This window comes from Myotis myotis, unplaced genomic scaffold (assembly GCF_014108235.1).
Source record: "Myotis myotis isolate mMyoMyo1 unplaced genomic scaffold, mMyoMyo1.p scaffold_m19_p_4, whole genome shotgun sequence".
NCBI lineage: Eukaryota > Metazoa > Chordata > Mammalia > Chiroptera > Vespertilionidae > Myotis > Myotis myotis.
Genome location: NW_023416346.1, coordinates 32,975,433 through 32,993,107, shown reverse-complemented (window position 1 = coordinate 32,993,107; position 17,675 = coordinate 32,975,433). Strand labels below are relative to the sequence as shown.

The 17,675-nt window shown below is 38.1% G+C and overlaps 1 protein-coding gene across 9 annotated transcripts in view; it reads right to left on the bottom strand.

The window, feature by feature from the left end:
• SMARCA1 (SWI/SNF related, matrix associated, actin dependent regulator of chromatin, subfamily a, member 1) overlaps positions 1-17,675 on the bottom strand; it is an 89,333-nt gene that overhangs the window by 9,209 nt on the left and 62,449 nt on the right. For all 9 annotated transcript variants that reach the window (XM_036305727.1, XM_036305728.1, XM_036305729.1 and 6 more), the window contains 4 exons: positions 14,458-14,580; positions 13,230-13,362; positions 10,564-10,682; positions 9,123-9,335 (listed from right to left, as the gene is read on the bottom strand). In XM_036305727.1, the coding sequence (XP_036161620.1) occupies positions 9,123-9,335; positions 10,564-10,682; positions 13,230-13,362; positions 14,458-14,580 (588 nt within the window). The remainder of the gene's footprint in view (positions 1-9,122; positions 9,336-10,563; positions 10,683-13,229; positions 13,363-14,457; positions 14,581-17,675) is intronic.

Genomic DNA, 17,675 nt, shown 5'->3' with positions numbered 1-17,675 from the left:
CACCGCTCAGCCAGAAGCCCTGAGCGAGGCTCATAGCTGGTGAGTGCAGCGGCAGTGGTGGAAGCCTCTCCCGCCTCTGTAAGCAGTGTTAAGGATGTCCGACTGCTGGCAGACGAATTTCGTGCACTAGGCCTCTAGTTACATATAAAATGTTACATCACCTCCTCACAAGGTAACACATAAGTATAAACACCTAAAACAGACTCCTGTTAGTGGATTTATTGTATTGCAGATTGTTAAGACAATTCTATCTTAAATCAAACACTATAGTTATTAACAAAACACATGCTATTTACAACTGACTATTCAAACTTATCCTATATAATAAATACCTAATATGCTAAGTGCTTGGTCAGCTGTTCAACTAATCAAAGTGTAATATGCTAATGATATGCTAAGGGCACTCAACTGCTCACTGTGATGTGCACTGACCACTAGGGGGCACATGCTCCGATCAGTAAGTTAGCTTGCTGCTGGGGTCAGGCTGATGGGGACTGAGCAAGATGGGCCAGACCCACCCTGGAGCCCTCCCACGGTCCCTCCCTGGCTGACCAACCTCCCGCATCTCTCCCCAGCCCTGATCATGTACTGGTGGAGTTCCTGGCCCTGTCCTGCACCCTCTCACAATCTGGGACCACTGGGGGATGTTGGAGAGCTGGTTTTGGCCCGATCCCGCAGACAAGGCCGAGGGACCCCACTGGTGCACAGATTCGTGCACTGGGCCTCTAGTGAATAAATAAAAGCTACAAGGATAAGAGCCTAATAAAGTCTAGGATTAGAAAAAGGTAGATGAAAAGAAAAGAACTCAACCCCACTGGTACATTTCTTCACATTCTATCCAAATCTGCTCCAACTGCAGGTGTCTATGAGATAGAAGCAAACTTAAGTACAAAAGTTCCAAGCTCATCTACACCTACTTTGTGCAAGGTATTATGCTGGTCCCTTTAGATATAACCAGTTGCAATTAAAAATTAAGAGAACAGTAGTACAAAATGCGTCTAGGGCAGATGGTGATACATTAGCTAAGGGAAGAGAAAAAAGATGAGGAACAGAGAAAAGATAGAGATATAAATTTGGAGATTATCAGCCTATAGTTGGTAGGTGAGGTAGACATTTGGCCACTTGCACAAAACAGTATTTCTAAAATGTAAATCTGATCATGTCACTGACCTGTTAAAATCTTCCAATGACTCCCCACTTCCTATAGACTAAAGACCAAAGACTTCAATATACCAGACAGTTATTTCCTTATTTCCCAGTACTTCCCTGCTTACACCCTACCATATAAACCTACTTGCAGTTTCTGAATATGCTCGGCTTGTTTATACCTTTGCCCATGAAGTTTCCACAACCCTGAATGTAGTCCCATGGCCAACTACTTTTCGTTTTTTAAGACTTGGTTCCAAGAAGGACCTCTTCTATGAAGCTATTCCTCGGGCCTAAAACTCAAGGCAAAGTCAAACACTACCTCCTCTGTGCATATCTCTACATAGAACCTTTTCAAAATTGTGGCTAGAAAGGGACAGTTTCAGCTTTTAAGTGCATGAGTTAATAATATATCTCTATGAGCATAACTATATTGCATTTTTAATATTTTAATAATTCTATAGTCAAGAAGAACCCAATAATACATTTTACAGTTAACCAGTTTTATCAATAATGTATTAATTCATATTTCTCACATTTCATTAATAATGTAATAGTCTAAAATATCAATGTTAGCTGTTATTATATAATTAACTATTGACATGTAAAATAAAAAATTGTGATTGGCCTGCTTTATGAAATTTTCTAGACCATGCTGCATAAGCAACAAACAAAAGTAATTACTGTGACTCTAGAATAAGTAGGAAATTTTCAAATTTGACTTTTATTTTTTTGAAGTATAGTACCTATAAAGAAAATCTTTCTCTATGATGAACTAATAACCTAATTAACACTATCACTGATAAACCTATAAAAAAAGGGAAGCAAGCTAATAAAAGGCTATAGTGATATTTTCTAAAAAATATTTTTTCTCCTACCATTCTCATGAGAAATTTCATTTTTTTATTTTAAATAAGGAACACTTTCATTAATAATAAGTTGATTTAAAAACAAACAGTAATATCATGAAATTTTTATTACATTGTATACAACAGTGTGTGATTCTCTGAGAGGCTGTCAGAAAAAAAATCATTTAAACTACTACAAAAGGCACGGTACTTGTAATAACTAATTACTAGTACTTTGATTCAATTCCAAGGCACATGGCCACAGGCAATATGCACATAGCTCCTTTATCTGAGAGAGGAAAGAAAAATTTTCCCCAGAAGTTAAAAGGCAAGAATTCTTCTTCTTCTTCTTTTTTTTTTTTTTTTTTTTTTTTTTTTTTTTTTTTACTAAAAGTAAGAGTAAAAGCAACCCTGCAAAGGATACAATAAATGGTTATATCAAGAAATATTATTGGAGAAAACCAAGATGGCGGCATAGGTTAACGCCAGAGATTGCTGCCTCGAACAACCACTTCAAAAAACAACTAAAAGACGGAACGGACATCATCCAGAACCACAGGAAGGCTGGCTGAGTGGAAATTTTACAACTAGGAAGAAAGAGAATATCATACCCAGACTCAGAGGAGGCACAGTGCTGAAGTGAAATACTAAGGTGCGGAGTACATGCGGAGCGGGCTGGAGGCGGAGGGTGCGGTTGTTGTTTTCAATCGGGAGGGAGTTTCAGACTCTGAGCTCCAGATCCGGGTGAGTCTCTAGGGACCCAGACTCAAACGGGAGAAGCGGGACTGTCTGGCTTCAGTCGGAACCCGAAGGCAGCTTTCTCTCCGAGGTTTGCAGCGGTTGCTGGGACTCTGAGGCAGAGCCCCTAGGGACGGAACTGAGAGCAGCCATAACTGCTTGCTCCGGCCCGCCCTGTAGATCCCCGGGGACCCCCCCCCCACCCAAGCCCTGCACAGAGCCATTTGCCGGATAGCCTCAGGCAAACGCTAGATTAGCACCGCCCTAGAGATTCAGCACAGAAACTCTCCCACTGCAGACACAGCTGACTCTCATAGCCAGTTAGCCTGTAGGTCAAATCACCCCCGGTATTGCTGACAACAATCAAGGCTTAACTACAACAAGACTGCACACAAAGACCACTAGGGGGTGCACCAAGAAAGCATAAAAAAATGCGGAGACAAAGAAACAGGACAAAATTGTCCATGGAGGATATAGAGTTCAGAACCACACTTCTAAGGTCTCTCAAGAACTGTCTAGAAGCCGCCGATAAATGTAGTGAGATCCTCAAGAAATCTAATGAGACCCTCGATGCTATGATAAAGAACCAACTAGAAACTAAGCATACACCGACTGAAATAAAGAATATTATACAGACACCCAACAGCAGACCAGAGGAGCGCAAGAATCAAGTCAAAGATTCGAAATGCGAAGAAGCAAAAAACACCCAACTGGAAAAGCAAAATGAAAAAAGAATCCGAAAATACGAAGATAGTGTAAGGAGCCTCTGGGACAGCTTCAAGTGTACCAACATCAGAATTATAGGGGTGCCAGAAGATGAGACAGAGCAAGATACTGAAAACCTATTTGAAGAAATAATGACAGAAAACTTCCCCCACCTGTTGAAAGAAATAGACTTACAGGTCCAGGAAGCGCAGAGAACCCCAAACAAAAGGAATCCAAAGAGGACCACACCAAGACACATCACAATTAGAATGCCAAGAGCAAAAGACAAAGAGAGAATCTTAAAAGCAGCAAGAGAAAGAAACTCAGTTACCTACAAGGGAATACCCATACGACTGTCAGCTGATTTCTCAACAGAAACTTTGCAGGCCAGAAGGGAATGGCAAGAAATATTCAAAGTGATGAATACCAAGAACCTACAACCAAGATTACTTTATCCAGCAAAGCTATCATTCAGAATTGAAGGTCAGATAAAGAGCTTCACAGATAAGGAAAAGCTAAAGGAGTTCATCACCACCAAACCAGTATTATATGAAATGCTGAAAGGTATCCTTTAAGAAGAGGAAGAAGAAGAAAAAGGTAAAGATACAAATTATGAACAACAAACATGCATCTATCAACAAGTGAATCTAAGAATCAAGTGAATAAATAATCTGGTGATCATAATAGAATCAGGGACATAGAAAGGGAATGGACTGACTATTCTTGGGGGGAAAAGGGGTGTGGGAGATGCGGGAAGAGAATGGACAAAAATCATGCACCTATGGATGAGGACAGTGGGTGGGGAGTGAGGGCAGAGGGTGGGGCAGGAACTGGGAGGAGGGGAGTTATGGGGGGAAAAAGAGGAACAAATGTAATATCTGAACAATAAAGATTTAATTTAAAATAAAATAAAAAAAGAAATATTATTTATCTTAGAGAGTTAAATTCTGCTTTTCTCCTTTAAGTACTTAAAAGGATCTAAGCAGATCCAAAAATGTACTGATTAAGCTTTGGGTACTTTTCATATGTCCTTTCCAGTAAACTGACTAATGTGCTAGATCTTTTGGACCTCTCATATTCTTCTCAAACCTCCAAGTCACATTGGTCTATCACTAAATGAATGGAAATAGTACCCTGACATCTATTCCCTAAAAGGAATGACAAGAAAATTAATGAGCTAATAGTGATAAAGATTTTGGCAAGCATTATATAAAAGGTACTATCAAATATGAAGTATTATCATTTTTTTATAGTCATTTGGTAAAAGTCTTTGAATGCCCTAAGACTAAGACCCCATTTTAAGATATTTTTCTTAGGAGGGAAATGGTAGGGCTATTCATATGCTCTGAGTTTTAAAATCTAAATTGATCGTATCCTTCCTACTTGTTTATATAGTTCAATAGGCTTTGGTTACTTAAAGAACACAGAAGTTTTTGAAGAAAGAAATCACAATCTTTTTATCACAAAGAAATGAAACTAACATTCATTTTTTTTCTTTTGTAGAACAGGAATTTTTAAGTGGAGGAGAGCCTCAAAGAAATCTTCAACCTTTAGCTGAAGGCTTTCAAAGTGAGGCATATTTAGAAGTGGAGGTTCATGACTTCAAACACTATAAGACTGTTATTTAAGTCAGAAGCCATTAATTCAGTACTTTGAGATCTCAGAATAAAATATGACTACCAAAGTTTCTACTTTTTTTTCTAAGCATTTCCATCCTATTTATTGGTATCTCTGGAAGAAAAGAAAGACATCTTTAAGCAAGATTATGTTTTTAATGATAGCTTCTATAGTAAGCTAAGTTTAAAGTTTAAACATTAATAAGATTTTAATTGGAACACAGTGACACACATAATGAATCAAATTACAACTTCTGTATTTCTAAGATGGGATTTTTCAATGAACCAAATTATTTTAACTTTAGAAATCACAACTGCCTCTTTCAATCTTCCTAGGTTGTGAATGTGATTCACTATACAAGAACAATTATTTAAAATGATGGGGCAAAGAGATCATCTAGGAATATTAATAATCTCTTTCTTTGTGTTTTATTTTAATTTTTTTCAATTATGGTTTACATTCAATATTATTTTTATTAGTTTCAGGTGTACAGCATAGCAGTTAGATAATCATAGTTAAGTAAGTGTTCCCGTACCTACCTCGTAACATACACAGTTATTACGATATTATTGACTATATTCCCTATGTTGTACTTTACATTCCTGTGACTATTTGTAACTACCAATCTGTACTTCTCAAAACCTTCAAAGTTTTCACCTAGTCCTCCAACTCCTCTCCACTCTGGCAACCATAGGTCTATTCTCTGTATCTATGAGTCTGTTTTGTTTGTTTACGTTTTTTTAGATTCCACATATAAATGAAATCATATGGTATTTGACTGACTTATTTCACTTCCCTAATGACTGATATTATCATAAAATATTCCCAAAAAGACGGTCTAAATATATTTTAAAATATACTACCTGTACTCTAATTCCAGATTTATAAGCAAAAATGATCCATTACCCAGGAGGAAAATAAAAACAACATGACAGAAAAGTTAATAAACAGAACACTTTGTATTACAGTATTTAAATATGAAACAAACTATTACATATTTTTAAAGATTTGTTAGAAATCATAAATTGCACCTTCTAGAAGGTAATTAAGGACAGAGATGTCTTAATTTTCAAAAGACAAAATGAAGGTTTCATTGTTCATTAGCTATGTAGTTAATATCTGCTCTTTTGAAAACACACATTAGAGATTTAAATATCTTGGTAAAGAAACAGGTAAATGTAGAAAGAAGATGGAGGAAAAGGATTCTTTACAAGGGATTTCAGGGACATCTAGTGGTTGTTAATAATATACTTGGTTTATTCTTGGAAAATGAAATAAGTTTATATAGTTCTACAGGCATGTTCATATTACAAATAATATAAGCTTTTCCTTGCACTTCTAAATCTATTTCATCCTACTGATTTTGTTTAATGATTCCAGAAACTGAAAACAGCATTAAACTCTCAACCTTTTTAAAAATTAGTAAAATATCACTGAAATAATATTTGAAAATTCATCAAAAGTTCCACCACATAAAAGGGCATACATGATATAAAATATGATTCACCAAAAAATATAGGTAGGCATTTGTCTTTTACAAGTTGTTGATGCTGCTCTAAATTAAATAGTTAAATGCATAAACCTCCAAATGGCTAAAATGCTAAATACAAGAGGTACAAATTTCCAATTATAAAACATATAAGCCATGGAGATGTAATGTACAGCATAGTGACTACAGTCAATAATATTATAGCCCTGGCTAGTGTGGTTCAGTTGGTTAGGTGTCGTCCTATGCACCAAAGGGTTGCTGGTTCCATTCCCAGTCAGGGCACATGCCCGTGTTGTGGGCTCAATCCCCAGTAGGGGGCCTTCAGGAGGCAGTCAACTGATATTTCTCTCTCCCTCTCCCTTCCTCTGTATAAAAATCAATTTTAAAAATCTTTAAAATAATAATAATGTAATGCATACTTAAAAGTTGCCAAGAGATTAAATCCTAAAAGTTCTCACCACAAGAAAAAAATTTTCTAACTCTATTTGAAGACAAATGGTAACTAGACTTATTGTGGTGATCATTTGGCAGTGTATACAAATATCAAATTATTACATTGTATACCTGAAACTAATGTTATATGCCCATTATAACTCAAAAAATGCTTGAAAGGAGTTCTCTGCAAAACATGATCATAGATGTACTAAGCTAGAAGGCACCTTAAAAGGCCAAGAAGCTCACTGTCAAAGCCTTCAGACAATCAAAATAAAATCTCATTTTGAAATCTAATAGACAAATTATTCTACATTGTTCTTCAATGATTATGTCAATTATCCAAAGAACCCTGTCAAACAACTCTTCCCTACATCCAAACTTAGCCCTTCATGCTATTGATTAATTTTTTTTATTCTCTTCCCAGTACTTTCTACTGCATCTTATTAACATACTAGAGTCCCAGTGCACAAATTCATGCACAGGTGGGGTCCCTCGGCCTGGCTGGCAATCTGGGCATTCAGGACTGTCTCGCCCAGTCCTGATTGGGGCTGATTGGGGCCAGCTGGCTGGGGGAAGAGAGCGTGGGAGTTTGGCTGGCCATGGGAGGTTGGCTGTGGGAGCACACTCACCACCAGGGAGCAGCTCCTGCAATGAGCGTCTGCCCCCTGGTGGTCAGTGCGTCATAGTGACTACTTGACCAGTCCTTCGGTCATTTGGTTGCTTAGGTTTTTATATAGAGATACACCTCTTCATATTCTTTCGAACAAGTATAGCACTTTACATTTATTCCTATTAAGTGTTATGTTGTAAGATCCAACGGATCCATCATTCCAATTTCTCTAGTTCCTTTTGGATCCTGGCTTTATCCAAAGAATGTGCTAGCTCTCCCAGTATTGCATATTCCATAAACTTGACAGGAACATTCTAATAACAATCCAAGAGAACACTCTAAATTTTTGATAAAGTTTTATGAAATATCTGATCTTATAAAGCATCTGCCAAAATTAGCATCTTCAATATAACAACCCAGTTTTTTTTTTCTTTTCTTATTATTCAACTTGAACTGAAATACAAAATCAAATAAAATCTTTGCACCCCTAGGAAGCTTTGGCCAAGAAAACATTTATAGTAGATAGCAACCACTTAAAAAAATGTTCAATATTTGGATTGTTAGTTTCTGGTTACTTTTAATTTTTAGGCTGTATAAAAGCAACTTTTGGTTTTAATTACTTCAGCTTTCAAAAAATTGATGATGTCGCCATTAAAAATGTGTTGCATTTATTTCAATATCATCAGAACACTGCTAAACAGCACTAGAATTTAACAAAAACACAATTCAGATTAGAAAGTACCAGAATAAATTATAAGTAGCTAAAATAAAAATATCTCTTCTACTTAACTATTCTTTTCTCATCATAATTTTATAAAGAATCCACTTAGGCAACAATCCATTCCCTCCTTCCCTCCCTTCTTCCCTCCCTCCCTCTCTTCTTCCCATCTTCCCTCCTCTCTCTGTCTCTCCATCCCTCCCTCTTCCTCTCCCTTCTTCTCTCTCTAAAAGTGATAAAAATATATCCTCTGGTAAGGAGAGAGAGAGAGAGAGAGAGAGAGAGAGAGAGAGAGAGAGAGAGAGAGACACTAAAGAGACTCAACAGCCAAATTTAATGTTTGAACTTTGACTGGATCATCAAATTTAAATAACAGCTATGAAAAACACTTTTAGGACACCTGGAAATTTTGTGCATTTTGTACATGAACTGTATACTGGATAACATTATTGAATCAATGTTAACATTTTCAGGTAGGATCAAGATATTGTGGTTATGTAGGAAAATGTTCTTGGTTTTAGATAAATGCTGAGGTATTTACAGGTGAACACTAATGATGTGTGCAACTTACTTTCAAATGTTCAGAAGTATAGATATGCATATATATAAATATAAAATAAAGATATGTATTTCTGAATGCAAAATATAGATTATATCTATATAGTAAGTATATATGTATAAGTATATACATGCATATATGGGTGGGGGAGAAAGTCAATGTGGCAAATGTTAGCAATTATAGAATCTAAGTGAAGAATATATAATATTTGAAATTTTCAAAATAAAAGTTAAAAGAAGTAAGAAAGGAATACATACCATGGCAGTTCTAGACTTGATAAACCAGTCAAATCTAAACTGAGGAGCATTCCGTACACACTGTCTTAATTCTTCATACACATTTTCTCTATCAAAGCCCATTTTGTGTAACATACAAATCAAGAATCTATCTTCTTCCTCAGTATAGTTTTTTCCTTTGCTGGTTCCATACTGAATACGTAACTGATGAAATGGAGCCTTGTATCTTGCAATCTGTGGATTTAAACAAAGTAGTGTTTAAAATAAATGTGCAATAAGTCAAAGCTAGTAACCATATTAGTTAAAATAATCCTATATAATAAAACCCTAATATGGAAATCTACCGAACGGTGGAACAACCGGTCGCTATGACACTGACCACAACGGGGGCAACTGGTGATGGCGATCAGGGGGCAGGGCCTGCCAGCAGGCGGCGCCAGGCCACCAGCCAAGGTGGGTGACAGCAGGAGCCCCCCGACTGCCCTGCCCGCCGGTCACCCCTGATCGCTGGCAAGGCCTAGGGACCCTACCCTATATATTGAACAATCTCTTAGATTTAAAAATTAAAACCTGGCAAGGCTACTCTAACACTGAAAAAACAGGGTGATACAGCAATGACATGCATGGATTCTGGCTTGCACATTTGTGGTCAGCCCTGATTCTGACACTTATAACTGTGTGACAAAACCAATTACTTAACTTTTCTCTGCTTCAGTTTCTCCACCCATAAGATGGGGAAAATGGTAGTACTGCCTCAGAAGGATCATGTTATGTACTACTTTTTATAATCAGGGCAAAAAATTGTAGCTGCCCATACAACAGCAAGATGCCTTTCACCTGTATGAAAAGTTATGGTCACTGGTGCATGCAGCATCCCAGATTGCGAGAGGGATGTCCAACTGCTGGTTTAGGCCTGACATCCCCCGAGGGGTACTGGATTGCGAGAGAACACAGGCCAGACTGAAGGACCCCCCCCCCCATGCACGAATTTCGTGCACTGGGACTCTATATAATAAAAGCCTAAGCAACCGATATGGTGGAACGACCAGAATGACTGGTCACTATGATGCACACTGACCACCAGGGGGCAGATGTTCAATGCAGGAGCTGCCCCCTGGTGGTCAGTGCACTCCCACAGGGGGAACGCCACTCAGCAAGAAGCCAGGCTCACAGCTGGTGAATGTAGCGGTGGTGGCGGGAGCCTCTCCCACCTCTGCGGCAGTGCTAAGGAGCAGTGAGCCGAGCGGTAAGGAGCAGCAAGCAGGTGGGCGGTAAGGAGCAAGGGGGATTTCCACCTGCTGGCTTAGGGGAGCAGGCCTATGCCAGCAGGCGGACATCTCCTGAGGGGGCCTGGACTGCAAGCGGGTGCAGGCCAGGCTAAGGGACCCCCCTCCCCAGTGCACAAATTTTGTGCACTAGGCCACTAGTCTAATAATAATGTTACAATTATGAAATATAGTACTTTGGCATCCAGGGCTTTCTTGATACTGATTCTCCGTTGAATTCTTGCTTCACCGCGTTCAATTTGAGCCATAATTTTCTCAATGTCCTGTAATTCGTTGCAACGTTCCCAAAATACAGCTGAAAGACAGAGTTACTACTTTAGAATACTATCATCTTAAGAAAATAAAATCCACAAAATTGTACAATAAAGAAGTAACAGAAAAGGACGCAGCAAAATGATGTTTAAAATTAAAATTCAGATCCATCTGTATATGTTAAATATTAAATACAAATGACATTTTTAATTATCCATCCCAAATGACAGGATTTCAAGATACTACAGATACTGATTTATGCTATGCTTTTATTCCAACATGATACAGAAGGGATCAAAGGAGAGAGGGTGACCATATCACTTAGAGAGCATTGCTTCTTAGCAAGCAAAAACAAAAAGGAAAACATTATCAACACACTATTCAAACTTCCTACAAAGCAGCAATTTCTACTGAAACCATTGCTTCGCCTTTGGAAGCACTCACTGATCTTATTTTCAGTGACCTGTCACTTATTTTTTAAACTTACCTGGAATAGCCTTTTCTCTAAAAAACACAAAACAAAACACCAAGTCACCCTAATTTTATAAATGAGCTAAATAATCTGGCTGTATTAATATGCATTAATGTAACTTCAGTGAAAAGCCTTTTTAATGACATACTCTAAAATTTTTCATTTTTAGAGCCTATAAGAAGGAATACTACCCTGATCAGTGTGGCTCAGTTGGCTGGAGAGTCATCCCATACACCAAAAGGTGGTGAATTTGATTCCTGGTCAGATCACATACCCAGGTACGGTTAGATCCCTATTCAGAGTACATACAGGAGGCAGCTAATCGATGTTTCTCTCTCACATCAATGTCTCTCTCTCTCTCTCTCTCTCTCTCTCTCTCTCTCTCTCTCTCTCTCTCTCTCTCCCTCCCTCCCTCTCCCTTCCTCTCACTCTAAAAATCAATAAAAACATATTCTCAGGTAAGAATTTCTTTAAAAAAGAAAGAAATGTTAGCATTCTCTAATTTGTAGAAGCACCTGCATTCATTTATTCATTCTTTCACTTATTCGTTCAACACATGTTTAAATGCTTGCTATGCATAAGATACTCATTAACAGCCAATTGTAAGTATTTCTTCTCTTATTATAACCAACTACATAAACCCATGCCAATCTCCCCACCCTTTGACAGAGCCCCAATTAAACCATCCTTAGCTAGTCATGCCACCAGGCCTGGTGTCAAATTTGAGGGAACATCTGATATGTTATCTTTTTGAATCACTTGTTTTCTTGCAACTTCATATACACGGATGCTATTTTGAAGAAAATTCTACTTCAGAATATCACTCTGCACATATCCTTTTAACTCTTTTATTCACCTCTTGCTGCAAAATGTGTCTCACTTATTTTACTTCCTCCAAGCCCCCAAGTGCTCTAAACTTATGCGATAAAGCTTAAGAGTAATAGAAATATTATGCCAGTATCAAGAAAAAAGGAAGTTCATAAACTTGATTTATACTATATGAAATAAAAACTCAATATAATCAGCCTCTAAAGTCCCTGGTGATCATCAGAAGACGCTTCCATATTTCCAAAAGAAAAAAAAATGTACTCTCTAATTAAATCTGGATTTCTTCAAACGCTGACACTATAGATAACCTTAAGAGCTGGTCCCAGCTTATACTAATCCTTGACATATTTGCCAGTATTATAATGTCTCCTCCCTACAGAATTTGAGTTGTTAAGCTAAGTAGGATTTGAGGGACTAGCATAGAAACCTCAGACTACTTTGTAACATTGTTTTTATGGGGGAAATGTGCTGGATTCTAAACAGCTAATATTCAGACTAAATATTAGAGCCCAACCTATTTGAAAGTCAGAAACTTCCTATTCTACATAAAGAAAATTTCCTAGACATAATTGCCTATATTTGATAAGATTTTCTTAGAAGCCCGAGGTTGAATATGCTGTGGCATGGGAATTATATTAATTCCATGTGCTTCAGCAGCTAACCTAGTTCTGGTCAAGACCAAAGACACAGATGAGTAAGAGAGGGACATGATTCTAGGATCAATCAACAGATTTATTGAAGCAGTCTTTTTAGATCTATTCTAGCTTGTCTGGAGTTAATGGAACCCACATGACCTGCCTGGAGTTCATTGGAACCCTGACAGTGTCTGAGGACCTAAAAGGGCCTAATAGGAATTCCCTACTTCAAGGATGACATAGAAAGACACTAATTCATTCTGCTGAACCTGAAATCTCAAACTTTATCTAGAAGGGGGGATGGGGGGCAATGGGGGAGATAAGGACACATATGTAATACCTTAATCAATAAAGAAAAAAACTTTACCCAGAAGAGGACCAAATTCCAGAGGTGGGAAACTTATTTTCTCAATGCTCATCCAATTGCCTTTTTTTCATCAGGGCTTTACTAAACTCCACTAGCTAGGGACAATGGCAGTTACTTTGTTTTGAAAACTCTTAAAATCTTTTCATAGAAATAGAATTATATTTTATACTCTCACCTGTACTTTATTTATAAAAGTTTAAAAGATCTCTGAACAATGCACAATTACAGTGACACTAATGAAATGAATAATATTACAATTAAACATCATGTTTGAAGTTATATACAAACCTGAATACTCCATGACCTCCTCGGGGGATTTGCCCTCCACCTCTCGAGCTATATTATCAATGTCATCTCTTCCATACTTCTCATTAGCTTTAACAAATTGGTTAAAATCACGCTTAGTCCAGTTTGTGAATCCCTGTGAACAAAAAATTAAGCATTATCAATCAAGGTTAAAGTAACAAATCCATTTATTCTATTTACTTCTATACAATGATACATTAAAACAGTTTAACAAACTGAAAATGTTTCTCATCATAAAATCCTAGGTGTTTTATGCTGGAATCAAAAGTTGAATGAGTGTTATTTATAAAAATAACTGCTTTTCTATCGTGAAGAGAATGTACTTCTCCCCAAGTACTAAAAACTGATTTATAGTTTCAAGATATTGTAGTTTTTTAATCCCATATTTTATACATGTCATTGCCTTTGGGGTAAAGTTGATAAAATGTTCTCTACAACCAAGGACAATAAGTTTGGTACCTATATTTTCTTCTATGTAACTTATTGTCTTGGGTCTTATGTTTAGGTCTTTGATCAATTTTGAACTAATTTTTGTACTTTTGTACATGGGGACAAACTGCAGTCCAGTTTCATTCGCTTGCATATGGCTTTCCAGTTTTCTCAGCACTATTTATTGAAGAGACTGTCTTTACTCCATTGTGTGTCCCTGACTCCTTAGTCGAAAATTATCTGTCCATATATATGTGGTTTTATAGCTGAGAAGCTATTAGCTTTTACGTATACAATGATTATCTTAAAAAGTTTCAAAAATCTCTCATCATTGTACTAAAATTCTTTTCAAGAAAGGATAAAAGGCATTTTGAAAATTATGAAATTAGTCCATAAATAAAATATTAGTAAAGTATAATTTCAGAGGACAGTTTGCATCAGCCAATAAAATAAATTTAAATTTTCAAGAATCTGTTAGTAATTATTGTCTCAGGACTCATAGTGAATTAAATTACCTTATTATAATTGATAAAATACATATCTTCTTTCCAACAATTGACACCTATATTTATGTATTTACTGGTATTTCCAAAAGGGTGTATTTTGTGAAAGAAATAAAAAAAAAATAGGGATATTTGGTCTAAACACTTACAAAATAGCCCTGAGTTTTGTTAATGTATCCAGTCAAGGTACTAGGCCTATACAAAAAAAAATAAGTAATCTATATTTTCTTTTTTCTATTAGTTGACTAGAAGTATTTCAGTCACTTAAAATATTTTACTTGTGTGAGAAGTTTTTCCTTTTCTTCATTCTCCTCTGCTGTAAGAGGTTCAGCTCCATCTATCTTTTTTTGCTCCTCTCTTTGAGCCACAGCTGGATTTGGGATATCAGAATTTCTTGGGACCTACAAATTCAAAAGATGAGTTATGAGTAAACTGTTGAGAAAAAGTAATTAAGGATACACACACACACACACACACACACACATCAATCTTTAGTAAACAATATAAAGTCATACCAGAATGACATATGATCCTCTCCACAATCCTACTGCCATATTACCAAAATAAAAACCTTAAATGTGCCACATGGTACTTTTTTATTGAACTTATTGGGATGACACTGGTTAATAAAACCATATAGGTATCAAGTGTGCAACTCAATAAAACATCATCTGCCCACTGCATGGTGTGCTCACCATCCAAAGTTGTCAAAGTCAAGTCTCTTTCTGACCCCATTTATCCCTCCTTTGCATATTTCCACCTTCCCACACTTCCCTTTCCCTCTGGCTATCACCATACTGTTTGGCCATGTCTGTGTGTGTGTGCATGTGCGTGTGTGTGTGTGTGTGTGTGTGTGTGTATCCTATATACTAAAAGAGAAACATGTAAATTGACCATCCCTCTGCTACACTCACCAGCCAATCAGGAGTGAGTATGCAAATTAACACAGGCACCAGACGGAGAGTGGAGCGGCTTGGGGAACTTGGCTCCCCAAGCTGCTAGATGGAGAGCAGAGAGGGAGAGCTGGTGGCTTAGAGGACTTGGCAGAGTGGGAGGCCATGGGATGGAGACAGAGCAGGAAGGGAAAACCAAGAGCGCAGGGAGCACCAGGAATTCTGGGAATAGTATCTCTGGTGGCAGCCCCAGGACCGGAAATGGAAGCCCAGAGTGCAGGGAGCACCAGGAATGCTGGGAATCGTAGTTCTGGTGGCAGACGGATCTCCTAGACACTAGAGCAAAGTGAGCCTGGAGCAAGTTACTGTTGCAGGTGGGGGATGGAGGGAAAGCAAAGGTGAGAGACATAGTAAAATCAGAGTGTCTAGGAAAAATTAAAGGGGAAATATCCTAAAACTTCCAGGAAATCTCCACCAATGAAGCAAAGAAAAAAAATGCCTCTATTATTCTATGAGCACAAACCAAACTGAGTTGGGGTCTCAGACAATTTGCTCATATGATTGCAAAGACAGACAGAAACTCCCAGATTGGTGAGGACTCCCCTGAGGGCTCCCAGATTGGAGAGGGTGCAGGTCGGGGTGAGGGACCCCTACACCCCCCAGTGCACAAATGTCATGCAAATTGACCCTAACAGCACTATGACCAGAATGACTGCTGGACTAGTCACTATGAGGCACACTGACCACCTCTCGGTCCCTTTCCCATCTGGCAGGCTCTGATTGTCTGATGGTGAATGGGGAACTGGGGGGTGGGTGACAGCAGGGGGTGGAGCCAGCTGTGGGCAGCCAGGGAAGATGGCCCTGATTGTAGGCCAGACCTAGGAACCGTACCCACACATGAATTTTGTGCACCAGGCCTCTAGTAATATTATAATACTTAGTCAAGTAAAAATGGAAATCTGAAAAAGAGAAGATGCCTGATGGAGTGGGTGGCTTATATCTTCATTTGAAAACCAAAAGTAGGTTTTTTAAATTGAGCAAAATACAAGGCAGCCATATTTTTCTGATGTCTTTGTCTCTTCATGGAGTTTTTTTAAACCTGAAAGGTAGGAGAAGAATGCTTGGAAGCAGAATGATTTGGCTTTTCTGGGATAATACATATATATCCTATATAATAAAAGACTAATATGCAAATTGTCCCCTCGACCAGGAGTTTGTCCAGGGGGCAGGGCTGGCCAACTGCCATGGCCTCTCTCCCTAGCCGGCCCCACTCCTTCCGGCGGCCATGGCAGGCAGCTGGGGGAAGGAAGGCCCTGGCTGGCAGCTGCTAGGGACCCTACCCCTGCACGAATTTCATGCACTGGGCCTCTAGTATACATATAAACTTTTTTGCTTAATCCCTTCACCTTTTTTACACACAGCCTTCTAATTCCCCTCCCTTCTGATGCTGTCAGTCTGTTTTATGTATCTGTGCTTCTGTTTCTATTTTGTTTGTTAAATTATTTTGTTGATTACAATAACCAAGGTCTGGAAACAGCCAAAGTGTCCATTAGTAGGTGAATGGATAAAAAAGCTGTCGTATATTACAATGGAATACTACTCGGCCATAAAAATGACAAAAATCTTACCATTGGCACAGCATTGATAGACGGAAATTATTATGCTAAGTGAAATAAGCCAGTCAGAGAAAGACAAATACCATATGATCTCACTTATATATGGAGTCTAATCAACAAAACAGTTAAGCAAACAAAATAGAAACAGAACCACATGGTATTTTAGAGTTAAAACCAATTGCTAAATGCCACATTATATTCTAGATTTGGTTATACAATGGAACAAAATATACTGTAATACATGATAAAAACAATAATATCATTAGCCCCAATACCAACATTATACAATAAAATCCTCAAGCCCAGAAGAAACAGTTTGACAGTACAGAAAGAGCCCATATTCATCCAGTAATACAGACAGTGGTAGGGAAATGGCAATGCATCTGAAGATTGTATCCAACATGTTGATCAAGTCATCATGCAAAGGGAAAGTAGTGTTTTTATTTATTGCCTGCCAGGGTATGGAAAGGGAGAGTATCTTCACATAAAATGCAAAATGTTTAGAAATGACAGAATAATTGGGGGGAAAGATAATATATAGGGTAGAGCAAAAGTTGTGAGTATGTGAAACAGTTTATTCTTGGATTATTATGTATTAACTTGTGGCCTGGTGCACGAAATTAATGCACAGGGCGGGGGGGGGGGGTAGTTCCCTCAGCCCAGCCTGCACCCTCTCCAATCAGGGACCCATTGAGGATGTCTGGCAGTCAGACATGGCTCCTAACCATTCACCTGCCTGCCTGCCTGATTGCCCCTAACTGCCTGATTGCCCGTAACCCAGGGGTGGGCAAACTTTTTGACTCGAGAGCCACAATGGGTTCTTAAACTGGACCGGAGGACCGGAACAAAAGCATGGATGGAGTGTTTGTGTGAACTAATATAAATTCAAAGTAAACATCATTACATAAAAGGGTACGGTCCTTTTTTTTTTAAGTTTTATTCATTTCAAATGGGGCGGATCCAGCCCGCAGGCCGTAGTTTGCCCAC